The 18929-nt window shown below is 47.5% G+C and overlaps 1 protein-coding gene across 1 annotated transcript; it reads right to left on the reverse strand.

Moving 5' to 3' along the window:
- Positions 1 to 3797: 3797 nt before the first annotated feature.
- Positions 3798 to 6413, reverse strand: LOC125552357 (purple acid phosphatase 15-like). The gene is made up of 6 exons (XM_048715871.2): positions 5855 to 6413; positions 5589 to 5780; positions 4934 to 5491; positions 4635 to 4825; positions 4256 to 4540; positions 3798 to 4152 (listed from the first exon to the last, which is right to left on the reverse strand). The coding sequence occupies exons 1-6, from the start codon at positions 6366 to 6368 to the stop codon at positions 4015 to 4017; spliced, it is 1878 nt and encodes a 625-aa protein (XP_048571828.1). The 5' UTR covers positions 6369 to 6413; the 3' UTR covers positions 3798 to 4014.
- Between the last annotated feature and the right edge of the window lie 12516 nt (positions 6414 to 18929).

Here is an 18929-nt window from a genome sequence, read left to right on the forward strand (position 1 = left end):
CTTGATGTCTTTCTCCTTGACAGAAGAAGCCATCCACTTGCCACTAGCTTCGGACCCGGACATGGTTGGAGCGTTTTCTCAGGCGGAGGAAGCTAAGGCTTGGGCGCTGGAGCTCTAGAATGGATGGGGAAAGGCAAGAAGAAGGCGTGGTGGAAGAAGGAGGAATCTTATCTCCTCATAAGGGCAGTGAATATTGAACGCCACCCCACTCGCCTCAAAATTCGCCTACTCCCAAGGGCTGTGTAAATGGCACGGTTGGGTTACCCACGCCCGTATTGATGAGAATCTCGTAATAAGGGGACATGATCTCTGCTTTGACAAGACGTGCCAATGGCAACCGCGTCTCGAAACATGGAGCGGCAGGCAAAAAACAGTTTGAAATTATGACCGGATGGATGTAATGTCATGTTGTAAAAGTTGTCAACGGATTGGACTCGTGTATTATTATATTCTCTCTACGGTGGTGTGTGGTGTGTGTTACAGGTCCGGACACGATCTATTCATCCGAAGACTATTCTAGAGTTCGGAAGGAGGAACCCGCCTTGCAATGCCGAAGACAGCACTACGCGCCGGATACCTTGTCATTGAAGCCAGGTTTAGGGGCTACTGAGGGAGTCTTGGACTAAGGGGTCCTCGGGCGTCCGGCCTGTTAGTTATGGGCCAGACTGATGGGCTATGAAGATACAAAGACCGAAGACAACACCCGTGTCTGGATGGTACTCTCCTTGGCGTGGAAGGCAAGCTTGGCGACCGAATATGTAGATTGCCTTCTTTGTAACCGACCTTATGTAACCCTAGATCCTTCCGATGTCTATATAAACTAGAGGACTTAGTCCGGATAGGGGATACTCATTATCATAGCCATACAAGCTAGACCTCTAGGGTTTAGCCATTATGATCTCGAGATAGATCAACTCTTGTAATACTCATATTCATCAATATCAATCAAGCAGGACGTAGGGTATTACCTCCATAGAGAGGGCCCGAACCTGGGTAAACATCGTGTCCCTTGTCTCTGTTACCATCGACCTTAGACGCATAGTTCGGGACCCCCTACCCGAGATCCGCCGGTTTTGACACCGACATGCGCCCAAGTAGGAGGAATCCTACTTGGGGCCCTAGTGCAATTCGCCCCCCTTACCATAACTTCCGGAGGGGCAAGGAGGGGGGAGGCCGAATCCCTCCCCTTCCTTCTCTCTTCCCCTCTTTCCTTCCCTTCCAGGCTCGGCCTATATGGGGGGCACAGCAGCCCATGCTGGCTGCTGCGTTTTCCCTCTTGGCCCATTAGGCCCATATCTTTGTCGGGGGTGCCCGGAACCCCTTTCCGATGACCCAATATGTACCCGGTACCCCTGGAGCACTTCTGGTGTCCGAATACTATCGTCCTATATATCAATCTTTACCTCTCGTCCATTTTGAGACTCCTTGTCATGTCTGTCATCTCACCTGGGGCTCCGAACAACATTCGGTCACCAAATCACATAACTCTTATAATACAAAATCGTCATCGAACGTTAAGCGTGCGGACCCTACGGGTTCGAGAACCATGTAGACATGAACGAGACACCTCTCCGGTCGATAACCAACAGCGGAACCTGGATGCTCATATTGGTTCCCACATATTCTACGAAGATCTTTATCGGTCGTACCATAATGACAACATACGTTATTCCCTTTGTCATCAGTATGTTACTTGCCCGAGATACGATCGTCGGTATCGTCATACCTAGTTCAATCTCGTTACCGGCAAATCTCTTTACTCGTTCCGTAATACATCATCCCGCAACTAACTCATTAGTCACATTGCTTGCAAGGCTTCTTATGATGTGTATTACCGAGAGAGCCTAGAGATACCTCTCCGATACTCGGAGTGATAAATCCAAGTCTCGATCTATGCCAACCCAACAAACACCTTCGGAGATACCTGTAGAGCATCTTTATAATCACCCAGTTAAGTTGTGACGTTTGATAGCACACAAGGCATTCCTCCGGTATCCGGGAGTTGCATAATCTCATAGTCGAAGGAATATGTATTTGACATGACGAAAGCAATAGCAATAAAACTGAACGATCAATATGCTAAGCTAACGGATGGATCATGTCCATCACATCATTCTCCTAATGATGCGATCCCGTTATCAAATGACAACTCATGTCCATGGTTAGGAAACCTTAACTATCGTTGATCAACGAGCTAGTCAAGTAGAGGCTTACTAGGGACTTAGTGTTTGTCTATGTATTCACACATGTATTAAGGTTTTCGGTCAATACAATTCTAGCATGAATAATAAACATTTATCATGAATAAGGAAATATAAAATAACAACTTTATTATTGCCTCTAAGGCATATTTCCTTCATACCTGTCTTTTCATAACCCAAGTGCTCAACTATTTCTTCAAACATTTTGTAATACGCCCTTTCCACATGATAGTAATCATAGCAAACCTTATGACCATTCAAATAGCACATATTCTGCCCACTCCCGAAGAAAGAACCTCCTCAAAAGTGAAAAATCCACTGCCTTTCTCTGAAAAATAGAACATACAACAATAATTAAAATTTGTGCACTGAAGATACTAAAACACTAGAATAATTGGGGTAAAATTGCATCCAATCGACATATTCACACAAATAGCATGTGCAAAACGGCCTAATCACAATAAGGAACCATTTTTCGCTCCAAAAGTGCATCGAATCGACCTAGTGACATTGTAAAGTGATGTACCGTATGCCGGAGCCGCCTCACCGTCGGGCCACCGTCGAGGGACCTGCATCGCCGCCAAACAGCGCTGGCTTCGACAAGCTGTCATCCAACTCGCTTCAGCCGCCGCACGAACTATGAATAGAGGGTGGCCGGAACGCCGATCATCCGCTATCGCACCCCCTCACCGCTAGGGATGCACTCTGTTTCGCGGTGGGGGAGGAAGAGGAGAGGCACCGAGAAGATAGAAAGATAGGGAGGCAATTGCAAAATAACCAACTCCTCGAGTTGATGGGTGGGTCCAATCTGACGAGCGGGGCCAGCCTGATGTGGCATATGACGGAATACATAGTACATATGCAACGTGTAGAGCCAGGACTGGCGTTTCAACCTCAGAGACTGTATTGATCACATATTTGCATGTACCAGGACCGTATTGGAGCACTTTACAACCTCCATGACCAAGTTGGATGTTGTGATCGACTACGAGGACTATAGATGCAATTAGCTCTATTTTTCAGAGTTTAGAGAGTACCTTTTTTTTGCATGGTTAGTTCAGAGAGTACCTACGGCTGGAAATACCTATCATCCCCCCCCCCCCCCCCCCCCCTCTGTTTTTTGTCTTCCCTGTAAAAACTATGTGTTCCTTCATGGCGTAGGCCTCCTAATACTAAAGACAAGCTGCCTGTGTGCTCCGTTTCCACTCGCACTCTCATCTCACCTTCTACATTCTTCAACTCCAAAGCTTTATCTTTTCAAAAAAAAAACTCCAAAGCTTTGCAAGGAGGAAGAGCTCCCTCCGGGTAGGTATATTCATGGCTGCCACGGTGGTCGTGGCGTGCTTCCCTCGGACTCGGAGCGCCGATTTCCGGTCCGAGCGGCCGAGCAGCTGCGCCTGCGCGGTGCTCTCCACCGAAGCTGGCCACGCTCCTCTTCCTCTTCCACTCTACCAACAGCAGCCAAGTCCCGCCCTGTGGTACAAATCATACTGTACAATTCACCTTGTAAACTGTGACTGCCAAGTGCCAACCCAGTAGCCTGTTCCGTTCCCAGCTATAATAATGAAAAAGCAGGGCGAAGTTCGCCTGTTCATCTGAAAAACGATACGTACCAATTTTATTTATCAGTGTATAGACTGATACTAGATCACAAGTCTTTCATGCTACCCCACAAATCTCAACCTATCTTAATCTCGTCAGAGCTCGCAGAGAGCTCGTGAAAGAATAGAGAGTTCGCTTGGACCACAGGTCGAAGTACCTACCAGCTAGTACTACACATTATACACGTGAATTTGATTTGGCTAGTGTTAGATCAAAAGTATGCCGCTATGCTGGATTTGAGCAGGCATCTTTCCGGCTCCCGGACGATATAAATCTCATCTCCGACAGCACCTTGATACAGATCCTGGTTCCTGTGCCATTTCCACAGAGCGTGCGTCTCATTCTTCACCTGCACCAACAAATTATTAGCTCCTCAGTCACCCAACTATGTACAGTATGTATCTACAAGGTCAGAAGCTACTCTCGGTATTTCTTCACGGAGCAGCAGTTACCTCGAGAATGCCGTGGCCGAAGCTGCTCTCCCGGTAGGCGCTGTAGTCCGGCTGCCGGTCCCAGCAGAAGCTGCCGGCGGCGGGGCCGGACGTGAAGTTGAAGGCGCAGAAGCCGCCCATGAAGTCGTCAGGCGTGGACAGTGGCTCCGGGCAGCGCCCTGGGTCGTCGGCGTGGGTGGTGGCCATCTTCTCGCGGTTCCCGCCGTCGCCCACCGAGATGTGCACGGCGCCGCACGGGTCCAGCGTGTAGTTGAACACCCGGTTGGAGCGCTCGTACGCGTGCACCTGCCAGACCTCACACAAAGCCACTCTCAGCTGCTTGCCAATTAATGTTCAGACTTCAGAGGTACTGTAAGTCAGACGGTGTTACGTTACATACATGGCCGGTGAAAACGATGTCGAGGCCGTAGGAGTAGAGCAGCTCCTCCATGGCCACTCTCATGCACTCTGCCTCCCTGTAGTGAGCCTTGTAGGTGCTGTACCATGGCGCGTGCCACCCGGCGACCAGCCACGGGGTCACCGATCTGTCCACCTTTGCCAGGTCCTTCTCCAACCATCTGTACTGCTCTCCTGAATTTATTTGTTGTGCACAAGATTCAGTCCACCAAGTTTCAGCTTCCTTTCACTAATCAAATACAGTTCAGTTCAGAACTAAACTGGATTGAATTGTGTGAGCACCTGATTTGCTGTAGGCAGCGTAGGCAGCGAGCATGATGAAATGGATGCCGCCAGCGTCGAACGAGTAGTAGAAGGGGGAGAAGGAGTCGCTCTCTTTGGACGGGAACGCGAACCGCGCGCTGTAAGCCGCGAACGTCTTGTTGCCGATCTGCTGCTCGATCTCATGGTTCCCTTCGACCACCATCATCGGCGTGGTCGACGTCACGGACTCCATGTACCTCCCCCAGTAATCCCAGCGCGGCTGGTACGTCTCGTGGATGGGGGTGGACTTGGCGAACGAGCAGGAGTAGCAGTCCGTTCCGGTGCCGTTGGTCAGGTACAGGTTGGCGTAGCTCACGTCGCCGAGGAGGAGGACCAGGTCGGGCTGGTTGCTCGCCATGTGCTCCACGGTCGAGGTGGTGTTGTACGTGAGCCCGAGGTCCCCGACCACGGCGATCCTCCCCGGGTAGCTCCGCGGCCCGACGGCCGGCATCGTCCGGAACGCGTGCACGGCGCTCGTCGCACCCGGGATGGCTGGGTCGCCGCACTGGTAGTAGTACTTCGTCCCAGGCTCAAGCCCTGCATTGCGGCGAGAATTTCAGTCCCACGTTTGCTTCTGGTAGCTGTAAAAACTGCATTTTTTGTTTGTTTTTGGATTGTGGAGCAGGGGATCGACCTTGGAGGCGGACGTGGTGGATGATGCCGGAGGTGTAGTTCTGGAGGCCCTCGAAGGGGTAGAGCTGGCTGTACACGAGCGCGTCGCCGGTGGCCTCGCGGACCAAAGAATCGGCGGCGAGGCCGTAGCGCACGACGCTGCCGACCGTGCCGGGGTCCAGCGGTTTGACGGCGCCGCCCATCTGGAAATCCCCTGCGGAACCAACAGCCAATGCCATCTCAGAACTGACCAAAGGCATTACATTCCAGTGAAATTAGCTCAACTACCTGTGATCCAGGAGACCCAGGCGGAGGTGGGAGCGGCGGAGAGCGCGACGGCGATCTGCTCGGGAGCCCAGCCTGTGACCCGACGCTGCACCCGGGGGTCCGTGTCCGGCAGGTCCACCGCGTGGCCCCTGTCTTCCCGCAGCGGCACCGTCACCGGCCACGACGGTCCCTCCAGCGTCGAAGCCGGCTCAGCCGCCGCCGCGGCGGCGAGCAGAAGCAGCGGCAGCGACCCCCTCCAAATCCCCATAGTCGTTTGGTGCCGCGGGCGCTCCCTCTTTCGTCGGGATCGAAAGGAGAGCAGTGCGAGGTGAGATTGGCATGGAGAGAATTGGGACGATTTTGTGGGAAAATTTATAGGAATCGAGCAGAGAAGGATGGGAGTGAAGTCGAATCTGGTGATCTTGTTGCATTCTCTGGAATTGGCAACTCGGTGACGTCCCGTCCGGCCGCCCACTTTGGAACAGCAGGATAAACACAAGCAAGGTTGCCTCGACATTGCTGCAAAAGTGGGCATCTTCCATGGTCACCGTCGAATATGCCCCCCCACCTCCGTCAGAACGGGTCCGTCCACGTGTGCTTCAAAACTTCCCTAACTGCAAGCCGACATGTCTGTTTTCTGATAGCGTCTCCAACAACCGCGTTATATAAGCACCGTGCTGAAAAATTAGTGTTTTTTGTGCGAGCTACCGTTCCAGGCGAGGCGTAAAAATCACGCGCGCGGCATATCTAATTCAGCGCGCGGGCCGAAACGCCATAGCATGCCGCTTATTTGCTGCACCCGCTCCCGCGCGCTGGACTCTCGAACGCTTGCTCGCAACTCCATCTACCCCATCCAGTCACGGCGCCGCCGCTGCCCGCGCCACCCCATTTATTCCGGCGACCGTTCCGGCGCTTCCTCGGCCTATCCCTGCGCTGCGGCGGCTTTCTCCGTCTCCCTCTAGTCACCGCCGCCCCTCACGCGCGGCAGTCCTCCAACGAACAGCGTCCGGCCGCTCACTGCCGCTCGACGCTCGCAAGGTGTTCGACAAAACGCCCGAAAGGCATGTATTGCTCAAACTTCATGAATTTGATGCATGTTGATTGTAGTTTTTATAGCCTAGTATTGAACATTGTAGATGAGTTCGTCGTATGATTCTTCCGAAGAAGAATTTGAAATGGAAGAGGAGGAGGATCTTGCAATGATCCTAGCTATGTACATCAATAAAAAACCGAAGCACGGTGGTTCGATTATGGGTCGGCAGAAAATTTGGAGGGATAGGATCAATGCCGGAGAATCCCACATACCCGGAGTTGTACGTTCGTCGCCGGTCTAGGATGAGCACCGAGTTGTTCAGGCGCATTGCAGAGAAACTAGCGAGCCATGATTGGTTTTTTCAGCAAAGGAAGAATGCCGTCGGAGAGCTCGGGCATAACACCTTTCAGAAGGTGACAACCGCTTTGTGTATGTTGGCATACGGTATCCCGGCTGATCTAGTTGATGATCACTTGGCCATGGGTGAGAGCCAAGCCATCATGTGTGTCAAGCGCTTCGCAGTCGGAATTATTCAAGTGTTTGGCCAGGAGTATTTGAGATCTTCCAATGCTGAAGACGCCGCAAGGCTATTGGAGATGAAGAAAGCTCGCGGCTTCCCAGGTATGCTTGGCTCAATAGATTGCATGCATTGGAGTTGGAAGAATTGTCCAAAGGAATGGCATGGGCAATTCCACGGCCAAAAAGGGTTCCACTATAATCCTTGAAGCGATGGTCGATCAAAAGACTTGAATTTGGTATGCTTTCTTTGGAATGCCTGGATCTTTGAATGGCATCAACTGTGACACCCCCGATTTGACCGTACACTAATCATACACGCAAATGTGTACGATCAAGATCAAGGACTCACGGGAAGATATCACAACACAACTCTACAAATAAAATAAGTCATACAAGCATCATATTACAAGCCAGGGGCCTCGAGGGCTCGAATACAAGAGCTCGATTATAGACGAGTCAGTAGAAGCAACAATATCTGAGCACAGACATAAGTTAAACAAGTTTGCCTTAAGAAGGCTAGCACAAACTGGGATACAGATCGAAAGAGGCGCAGGCCTCCTGCCTGGGATCCTCCTAAACTACTCCTGGTCGCCGTCAGCAGGCTGCACGTAGTAGTAGACACCTCCCGAGTAGTAGTAGTCGTCATTGACAGTGGCGTCTGGCTCCTGGGCTCCAACGTCTGGTCGCAGCAATCGAGTATAGAAAGGGGGAAAAGAGGGAGCAAAGCAACCGTGAGTACTCATCCAAAGTACTCGCAAGCAAGGAGCTACACTACATATGTATGCATTGGTATCAAATGGAATAAGGGTATCATATGTGGACTGAACTGCAGAATGCCGGAATAAGAGGGGGATAGCTAGTCCTGTCGAAGACTACGCTTCTGGCCACCTCCATCTTGCAACATGTAGAAGAGAGTAGATGGTAAGTTCACCAAGTAGCATCGCATAGCATAATCCTAACCGATGATCCTCCCCTCGTCGCCCTGTGAGAGAGCGATCACCGGTTGTATCTAGCACTTGGAAGGGTGTATTTTATTAAGTATCTGGTTCTATTTGTCATAAGGTCAAGGTACAACTCCGGGTCGTCCTTTTACCGAGGGACACGGCTATTCGAATAGATTAACTTCCCTGCAGGGGTGCACCACATAACCCAACACGCTCGATCCCATTTGGCCGGACACACTTTCTTGGGTCATGCCCGGCCTCGGAAGATCAACACGTCGCAGCCCTACCTAGGCACAACAGAGAGGTCAGCACGCCGGTCTAAATCCTATGGCGCAGGGGTCTGGGCCCATCGCCCATTGCACACCTGCACGTTGCGAATGCGGCCGGTGAGCAGACCTAGCAACCTCCATTACAAAGGAAGTTGCGTTACGCGGTCCAACCCGGCGCGTGCCGCTCAGTCGCTGACGTCACGAAGGCTTTGGCTGATACCGCGACGTCGAGTGCCCATAACTGTCCCCGCGTAGATGGTTAGTGCGTATAGGCCAGTAGCCAGACTCAGATCAAATACCCAGATCTCGTTAAGCATGTTATTTTGAAGTAACCGCGAACGCCGACCAGGGCCAGGCCCACCTCTCTCCTACGTGGTCTCAACCTGCCCTGTCGCTCCGCCTCAAAGTAACAGTCGGGGGCCGTCGGGAACTCAGGCCCACCACTACCTGGATGGAGCTACCTGCCCCTTCAGCCCCAATCTCCAAACAGTATCATCGGTAATGTAACAGTGTAAAGTATATAGTATATGCTCGTGATCACCTCCCGAAGTGATCACGGCCCAGTAGTATAGCATGGCAGACGGACAAGAGTGTAGGGCCACTGATGATAAACTAGCATCCTATACTAAGCATTAGGATTGCCGGTAAAGGTAACAACAGTAGTAGCAAGGACAGGCTATGCATCAGGATAGGATTAACGGAAAGCAGTAACATGCTACACTACTCTAATGCAAGCAGTATAGAGAAGAGTAGGCGATATCTGGTGATCGAAGGGGGGGCTTGCCTGGTTGCTCTGGCAAGAAGGGATCGTCAACACCATAGTCGTACTGGGGGTCTCCGGCAGTCTCTTGGTCTACCGGAAAGAAGTAACGGAGGGGGAACACAATAAATAACAGAGCAATCAATGTAACAAAAAGCAAGACGCGGCATTACGTTGTGCTAGGTTTGGCCTGACGCGGTACGAGGTGATACCGGTGAAGGGGGGAAACATCCGGGTAAATATCCCCGGTGTTTCGCGTTTTCGGACAGATGAACCGGAGGGGGAAAGTTGCGTGTTCGCTATGCTAGGGATGTGTGGCGGACGAACGGGTTGCGTATCCGGGTTCGTCTCGTTGTTCTGAGCAACTTTCATGTACAAAGTTTTTCCATCCGAGCTACGGATTATTATATATTAATTTTTAAAGTTTTATATCATTTTCTAGGATTAACATATTATTTTAATTCAAAATTGCATTTATGACGTCAGCATGTCATCAGCAGTCAACTCTGACCGTTGACTGGTCAAGCTGACACGTGGGTCCCACTGTCATTGACTGAGTTTATCTAAAACAGATTAATTAGTTTAAACAGTGATTAGGTTAATTTAACAGACCTAATTAAGTTAACTAATTAAGTAATTAATTATTTTAATTATATATTTTTATTCTTCTCTTTTTTTAAAAGGGGCGTGGGTGGGGGCCCCACTGGGCAGTGGCCCATAGGGCCAAACGGGCGCGGGCGAACGGGCGCTGCCCGATCGGGCGCACGCCCGAGGGGTGCTGGGTACGCACGGCGCACGCCGGCGCCGGCGGCCAGGGCCAGAGGAGGCGGCAGAGGGATTGCCACGACGAGGTGCTGGCGGCCAGGGCTGCGCGCGGTGGGCGAGGCCGGCGAGGCCAGCGCGTGTGCGCATGGCCAGGAGGGCAGCAGCGGGGCGCGCCGCTGCGGCGTGCGACGCGACGACCAGTAAAGGCGGGGGCGGCGGGAGCGGTTCAAGGCGGAGGCGGGCACGCGAGCGCAACGAGCGACCGGAGTGGGCGGGCACGGGGAGGCGGCGCACGGCGAGGACGGCGCAGAGGGCGCGGTGAGCGCGTGCTCACCGCAGGTGCACGCATAGGCGGTCTAACGTGCGGTGACCGCGAGCGAGGGGCGAGGCAGAGAAGGGAAGAGGCCCGGGGCCTCACCAACGTTGATGGGGAGAGGGGGCGACGAGGCGTGCGGAGGCCGGTCGTGGAGGAGGACGAAGACAGGCGGTCCGGCGACGCGGCGTCAGGGATGCGGGGTGACTTCGGGGCGAGGTGGCGGCGAGGTCCAGCGGCTTCAGAGGCGGGGCGGCGGCGGGGAGGAGGCCCTGTGACGAGCGTCGGCGGCAGCATCAGGCGCGCGAGGTTCTTGGGCGGCGTCGGCGCAGTCGGGGATGGCTCCTGCGTCGGGATCGGGCGCGACCCCGATCTAGATCGGGACAAGGGGGAGAGAGACGTGGGGGGAGGGGGGGAAGAGTGGAGATCGTGCGGGAGCGGTGGGGATGGACCGGGCTAGGGTTTCCGTCTGTGGGGTGGGGGGGGTTATGGAGGGGTTAGGTGGGCCGGCCCGGTTGGATGGCCAGTTGGGCTGAGGCCTAGCGTGGGTGGGGAGTCTTTCTTCCTTTTCTTTCTTTGTTGTTTTGTTTTTGTTTAGACCTTTTCTTTTTATTTATTTTCTTTTCTGTTTTATTTCTAGTTTCTTTTAATCTTTAGTTTTTACAAAAATCACCACTAGTATCTAAAGTAGTATTTATAAACAAATTGCTGTCACATCAATTCTTAACCCATAATAAAATATTTTTAATATTTTATAAAATCCAATAGGTATTTGTTTAATTGTTTTCACTACTGTTTTAATTAGTTTAGAGCCCTTAAACATTTTATTAAGGTTTGGTTTCTCCATCGTATTTACACATGATTTATCTGACCCACCTTGAACATTTTGGTTTCATTGTTTGAAAACTTTTATTATTTGCCTTTAATTGAATTTTGAATTTGAAACGGTTTTGAACTAACCCGAGATTAACTAAACTGACAGAGGTGATGTGTCACCATTAACGTGAGATTACTGTAACATGATTATCCGGGCGTCGCATCAACGTTGTCAACCGGTCACCACTGATGAATAAGATTACAAATGGTAATTTGCCACCGGTGCAGTTTGTAGCAAATGTTTGTACATACAACTATGGCTACTATCTTCCGTATGGCATCTAACCAAAGTGGCAAACATTTGTGAAGCCATTGAAAAAACCGGAACTAAAGAAAAATCTTGATTTCCACAATGCTCAGGCGGCAGCTAGAAAAGATGTGGAGATAGCTTTTGGGATTTTGCAAGCCCAATTTGCTATTATGAGAGGATCGGCTAGATTTTGGGATCAAAAGATGCTTTGGTACATCATGCACGCTTGTGTGATCATGCACAACATGATCATCGAGAATGAGCGTGGTCAAGATATAAACTACTCTCAATATGAGCTCTTGGGACATCCCGTGCGAGTGTGACGGAGGGCTGAAAGGGTGGCCCGTTTTGTTGCCTCCTATTATGCCGTTCGACATCCCGCAACGCATGATAATCTTCAGAAGGATCTTGTTGAGAAGTGGTGGTCTTGGAATGACCGACAAAGAGCATCATGATTTGTGTGTTTGATGTTGTATTATTGAACTATTTGTTGTATTGAATGATAAACTATTTGTTTGAGTTGTAATAATGAAATTGAACTATTTATTGTTAATTTATTTATTTGTTGTATTGAATGATAAACTATTTGTTTGAGTTGTAATAATGAAATTGAACTATTTATTGTTAATTTATTTTGTTTGTGTTTGATCTTTTTGCTTGTGTTTGGAATGCATATGTTGTTTGTTGGAAAATCGCACGTTCTGTATTTTTGCATGCTGCATTTTAGCGCGGCTACTGAAGCCAGTGTTGCCCGCGCCAAACCAGATGATGGGCACGCGGAAAAATAGTTTTTAGCACGTGACGCGTTGGGCATTTGTTAGAAATGCTCTGAACCGACGTCCAGGAAGGGAAAATTTTGTTAAATGATTTAGTTGCATCGAAAATTTTGTTAAATGGTTTAGTTGCATCGAGGTACAAATGTTTCCACTATATATCTACGTTTGTTGCAGGTTTAGGCATGTCTAACCATTACCTATTTTAGAGTACCAAATCGGCCAAATATTCTATCTTTTTTTAACATAATACAGACGCAAGTGTTCAGATACACGTGCATATATTCATTTTTATGAACGCATACACGCACACCCTACTCTTATGAGCACCTTCGAAAGGCTGAGCCGCCATATCAGCTTGAAATTTACGAGCTCACCGTAGGCACCTCGTCATCGACGGGAACGTCTCCTCCCACTAAATGTGTTGGGGAACGTGGTAATTTTAGAAAATTTCCTACGCACACCCATAATCATGGTGATGCATAGCAACAAGATGGGAGAGTGTGTCCACATACCCTCGTAGACCAGAAGCGAAAGCGTTAGCACAACGCGGTTGATGTAGTCGTACGTCTTCACGATCCGACCGATCCAAGTACCGAACACACGGCACCTCCGAGTTCAGCACACGTTCAGCTCGATGACGTCCCACGAACTCCGATCCAGCAGAGCTTCACGGGAGAGTTCCGTCAGCACGACGGCGTGATGACGGTGATGATGATGCTACCGACGCAGTAAGCACCGCTACAATATGATCGAGGTGGATTATGGTGGAGGGGGGCACCGCACACGGCTAGGAGAGATCAACAGATCAACTTGTGTGTCTAGAGGTGCCCCTGTCCCCGTATATAATGGAGCAAGGGGGGAGGCCCGCCGCCCACTGTAGGCGCACCAGGAGGAGGAGTTCCTCCTCCTAGTAGGAGTAGGACTCCCCTCTTTCCTACTCCTACTAGGAGGGGTGAAGGAAGGGGGAGAGGGAGAAGGAAAGGGGGGCGCCCCCTCCTAGTCCAATTCGGCCCAGAGGGGGAGGGGCGCGCGGCCTGCCCTAGGCCAGCCCTCTCTCTCTCCACTAAGGCCCATAAGGCCCACTATTTCTCCCGGGGGGTTCCGGTAACCCTCCGGCACTCCGGTCTTCTCCGAAACCATCCAGAACACTTCCAGTGTCCTAATATAGTCGTCCAATATATCGATCTTTACGTCTCGACCATTTTGAGACTCCTCGTCATGTCCGTGATCATATACAGGACTCTGAACTACCTTCGGTACATCAAAACACAAAAACTCATAATAGATAGTCACCGAACTTTAAGCATGCGGACCCTACGGGTTCAAGAACTATGTAGACATGACCGAGACATGTCTCCGGTCAATAACCAATAACGGAACCTAGATTCTCATATTGGTTCCTACATTTTCTATGAAGATCTTTATCGGTCAAACCGCATAACAACATACGTTGTTCCCTTTGTCATCGGTATGTTACTTGCTCGAGATTCGATCGTCGGTATCTCAATACCTAGTTCAATCTCGTTATCGGCAAGTCTCTTTACTCGTTCCGTAATGCATCATCCCGCAACTAACTCATTAGTTACATTTCTTGCAAGGCTTATAGTGATGTGCATTACCGAGAGGGCCCAGAGATACCTCTCGGACAATCGAAGTGACAAATCCTAATCTTGATCTATGCCAGCTCAACAAGTACCATTGGAGACACCTGTAGAGCACCTTTATAATCACCCAGTTACATTCTGACGTTTGGTAGCACACAAAGTGTTCCTCAGGTATTCGGGAGTTGCATAATCTCATAGTCATAGGAACATGTATAAGTCATGAAGAAAGTAATAGCAACAAACTAAACGATCATTGTGCTAAGCTAACGGATGGGTCAAGTCATTCACATCATTCCCTAATGATGTGACCCCGTTAATAAAATGACAACTCATGTCTATGGCTAGGAAACTTAACCATCTTTGATTCAACGAGCTAGTCAAGTAGAGGCATACTAGTGACACTTTGTTTCTCTATGTATTCACACATTTACTATGTTTTCGGTTAATACAATTCTAGCATGAATAATAAACATTTATCATGATATAAGGAAATATTAATAACTTTATTATTGCCTCTAGGGCATATTTCCTTCAGTCTCCCACTTGCACTAGAGTCAATAATCTAGTTCACATTTTTATGTGATTAGTTCACATCTCCATGTGATTAATACCCAAAGGGTTTACTAGAGTCAATAATCTAGTTCTCATCGCTATGTGATTAACACCCAAAGAGTGACCATGTTTTGCTTGTGAGAGAAGTTTAGTCTACGGGTCTGCAACATTCAGATCCGTATGTATTTCGCAAATTTTCTATGTCTACAATGCTTTGCACGGAGCTACTCTAGCTAATTGCTCCCACTTTAAATATGTATTTAGAGACATCCAGATCGGTGTCAAAGCTTTCATCGACGTAACTCTTTACGACGAAATCTTTTATCACCTCCATAACCGAGAAATATTTCCTTAGTCCTCTAAGGATAATTTTGACCGCTGTCCAGTGATCTACTCCTAGATTACTATTGTACTCCCTTGCCAGAATGATGCTAAGGTATATAATAGGACTGGTAAACAACATAGCATTCTTTATAGAACCTATGACTGAGGCATATGGAATGACTTTTCATTCTCTTTCTATTTTCTGCCGTGGTCGGGTTTTGAGTCTTTACTCAAATTCACACCTTGCAACACAGGCAAGAACTCCTTCTTTGACTGTTCCATTTTGAACTACTTCAAAATCTTGTCAAGGTATGCACTCATTGAAAAAAAACTTATCAAGCGTCTTGATCTATCTCTATAAATCTTGATCCTCAATGTGTAAGCAGCTTTATCAAGGTCTTTCTTTGAAAAACTCTTTTCAAACACTCCTTTCTGCTTTTCAAAAAATTCTACATTATTTCCAATCAACAATATGTCATTCACATATACTTATCAGAAATGATGTAGTGCTCCCACTCACTTTCTTGTAAATACATCCTTCACCGCAAGTCTGTATAAAACCATATGCTTTGATCACTTTATCAAAGCATATATTCCAACTTCCGAGATGCTTGCACTAGTCCATAGATGGATCGCTGGAGCTTGCTCATTTTGTTAGCACCTTTAGGATTGACAAAACCTTCTAGTTGCATCATATACAACTCTTCTTTAAGAAATCCATTAAGGAATGCAGTTTTGATATCCATTTGCCAGATTTCATAAATGCGGCAACTGCTAACATGATTCAGACAAACTTTTAAGCATTGAGACGAGTGAGAAAATCTCATCGTAGTCAACACCTTGAACTTGTCGAAAACATTTTTGCGACAATTCGAGCTTTGTAGATAGTAACACTACTATCAGTGTCCGTCTTCCTCTTGGAGATCCATTTATTCTCAATGGCTTGCCGATCACCGGGCAAGTCAACCAAAGTCCATACTTTGTTCTCATACATGGATCTCATCTCAGATGTCATGGCCTTAAGCCATTTTGCGGAATCTGGGCTCACCATCGCTTCTTCATAGTTCATAGGTTCACCATGGTCAAGTAACATGATTTCCAGAATAGGATTACCGTACCACTCTGGTGCAGATCTTACTCTGGTTGACCTACGAGGTTCGGTAGTAACTTGATCTGAAGTTTCATGATCATCATCATTAGCTTCCTCACTAATTGGTGTAGATGTCACAGGAACCGGTTTCTGTGATGAACTACTTTCCAATAAGGGAGCAGGTACAGTTACCTCATCAATTTCTACTTTCCTCCCACTCACTTCTTCCGAGAGAAACTCCTTCTCTAGAAAGGATCCATTCTTAACAACAAATGTCTTGCCTTAGGATCTATGATAGAAGGTGTACCCTATAGTTTCCTTTGGGTATCCTATGAAGACACATTTCTCCGATTCGGGTTCGAGCTTATCAGTTTGAAGTTTTTTCACATAAGAATCGCAATCCCAAACTTTAAGAAACGACAACTTTGGTTTCTTGCCAAACCACAGTTCATATGGTGTCGTTTCAACGGATTTAGATGGTGCCCTATTTAACGTGAATGCAGTTGTCTCTAATGCATAACCCCAAAACGATACTGGTAAATCGGTAAGAGACATCATAGATTGTACCATATCTAATAAAGTACGGTTACGATGTTCAGACACACCATTACGCTGTGGTGTTCCAGGTGGCGTGAGTTGCGATACTATTCTGCATTGTTTCAAATGAAGACAAAACTCGTAACTCAAATATTCGTCTCCGCAATCAGATCGTAGAAACTTTATTTTTCTTGTTACGATGATTTTCCACTTCACTCTGAAATTCTTTGAACTTTTCAAATGTTTCAGACTTATGTTTCATTTTGTAGATATACCCATATCTGCTCAAATCATCTGTGAAGGTTAGAAAATAACAATACCCGCCGCGAGCCTCAACACTTATCGGATCGCATACATCAGTATGTATTATTTCCAATAAGTCAGTTGCTTGCTCCATTGTTCCGGAGAACGGAGTCTTAGTCGTCTTGCCTATGAGGCATGTTTCGCAAGCATCAACTGATACATAATCAAGTGATTCCAAAAGCCCATAAGCATGGATTTTCTTCATGCGCTTTACACCAATATGACCTAAACGGCAGTGCCACAAATAAGTTGCACTATCATTATTAACTTTGCATCTTTTGGCTTCAATATTATGAATATGTGTATCACTACGATCGAGATTCAATAAACCATTCACCTTGGGTGTATGACCATTGAAGGTTTTATTCATGTAAACAGAACAACAATTATTCTCTGACTTTAAATGGATAACCGTATTGCAATAAACATGATCAAATCATATTCATGCTTAATGCAAACACCAAATAAGATTTATTTAGGTTCAACACTAATCCCGAAAGTATAGGGAGTGTGCGATGATGATCATATCAATCTTGGAACCACTTCCAACACACATCGTCACTTCACCCTTTACTAGTCTCTGTTCATTCTGGAACTCCTGTTTCGAGTTACTAATCTTTAGCAACTGAACTAGTATCAAATACTGAGGGGTTTCTATAAACACTAGTAAAGTACACATCAATAACATGTATATCAAATATACCTTTGTTCACTTTGCCATCCTTCTTATCCGCCAAATATCTAAGGCAGTTCCACTTCCAGTGACCATTTCCTTTGCAGTAGAAGCACTCAGTTTCAGGCTTGGGTCTAGCTTTGGGCTTCTTCATGGGAGTGGCAACTTGCTTGCCATTCTTCTTGAAGTTCCCTTTCTTTCCCTTGCCCTTTTACTTGAAACTAGTGGTCTTGTCAACCATCAACACTTGATGCTTTTTCTTGATTTCTACCTTCGCCGATTTCAGCATCGCGAAGAGCTTTGGGAATCGTTTCCGTTATCCCTTGCATATTGTAGTTCATCACGAAGTTCTAGTAACTTGGTGATAGTGACTAGAGAACTCTGTCAATCACTATCTTATCGGGAAGATTAACTCCCACTTGATTCAAGTGATTGTAGTACTCAGACATTCTGAGCACATGCTCACTCGTTGAGCTATTCTCCTCCATCTTGTAGGCAAAGTGCTTGTCAAAGGTCTCATACCTTTCGACATGGGCATGAGTCTGAAATACTAATTTCAACTCTTAGAACATCTCATATGCTCCGTGGCGTTCAAAACGTCTTTGAAGCCCCGATTCTAAGCCGTAAAGCATGGTGCACTAAACTATCAAGTAGTCATCATATCGAGCTCGCCAAACGTTCATAACATCTGCATCTGCTCCTGCAATCGGTCTGTCACCTAGCGGTGCATCAAGGACATAATTCTTCTGTGCAGCAATGAGGATAATCCTCAGATCACGGATCGAATTCGCATCATTGCTATTAACATCTTTCAACTTAGTTTCTCTCTAGGAACATATCAAAAAAAAACGGGGAAGCTATACACAAGCAATTGATCTACAACATAGATATGCAAATACTATCAGGACTAAGTTCATGATAAATTAAAGTTCAATTAATCAAATTACTTAAAAACTCCTACTTAGACAGACATCCCTCTAGTCATCTAAATGATCACGTGATCCAAATCAACTAAACCATGTCCGATCATCACGTGAGATGGAGTAGTTTTCAATGGTGAACATCACTATGTTGATCATATCTACTATATGATTCACGCTCGACCTTTTGGTCTCCAGTGTTCCGAGGCCATATCTGCATATGCTAGGCTTGTCAAGTTTAACTCGAGTATTCCGCGTGTGCAAAACTGGCTTGCACCCGTTGTATGTGAACGTAGAGCTTATCACACCTGATCATCACGTGGTGTCTCGGCACGACGAACTGTCGCAACGGTGCATAGTCAGGGAGAACACTTACACCTTGAAATTTAGTGAGAGATCATCTTATAATGCTACCTTCGAACTAAGAAAAATAAGATGTATAAAGGATAAACATCATACGTAATCAAAATATGTTACATGATATGTCCATGATCATCTTGCGCCTTTGATCTCCATCTCCAAAACACCGTCATGATCTCTATGGTCACCAGCATGACACCATGATTTCTCCATCATCTTGATCTCTAT

The sequence above is a fragment of the Triticum urartu genome, chromosome 3A, assembly GCF_056163025.1.
Source record: "Triticum urartu cultivar PI428250 chromosome 3A, HENAU_Tu73, whole genome shotgun sequence".
NCBI classification, from domain to species: Eukaryota; Viridiplantae; Streptophyta; class Magnoliopsida; order Poales; family Poaceae; genus Triticum; species Triticum urartu.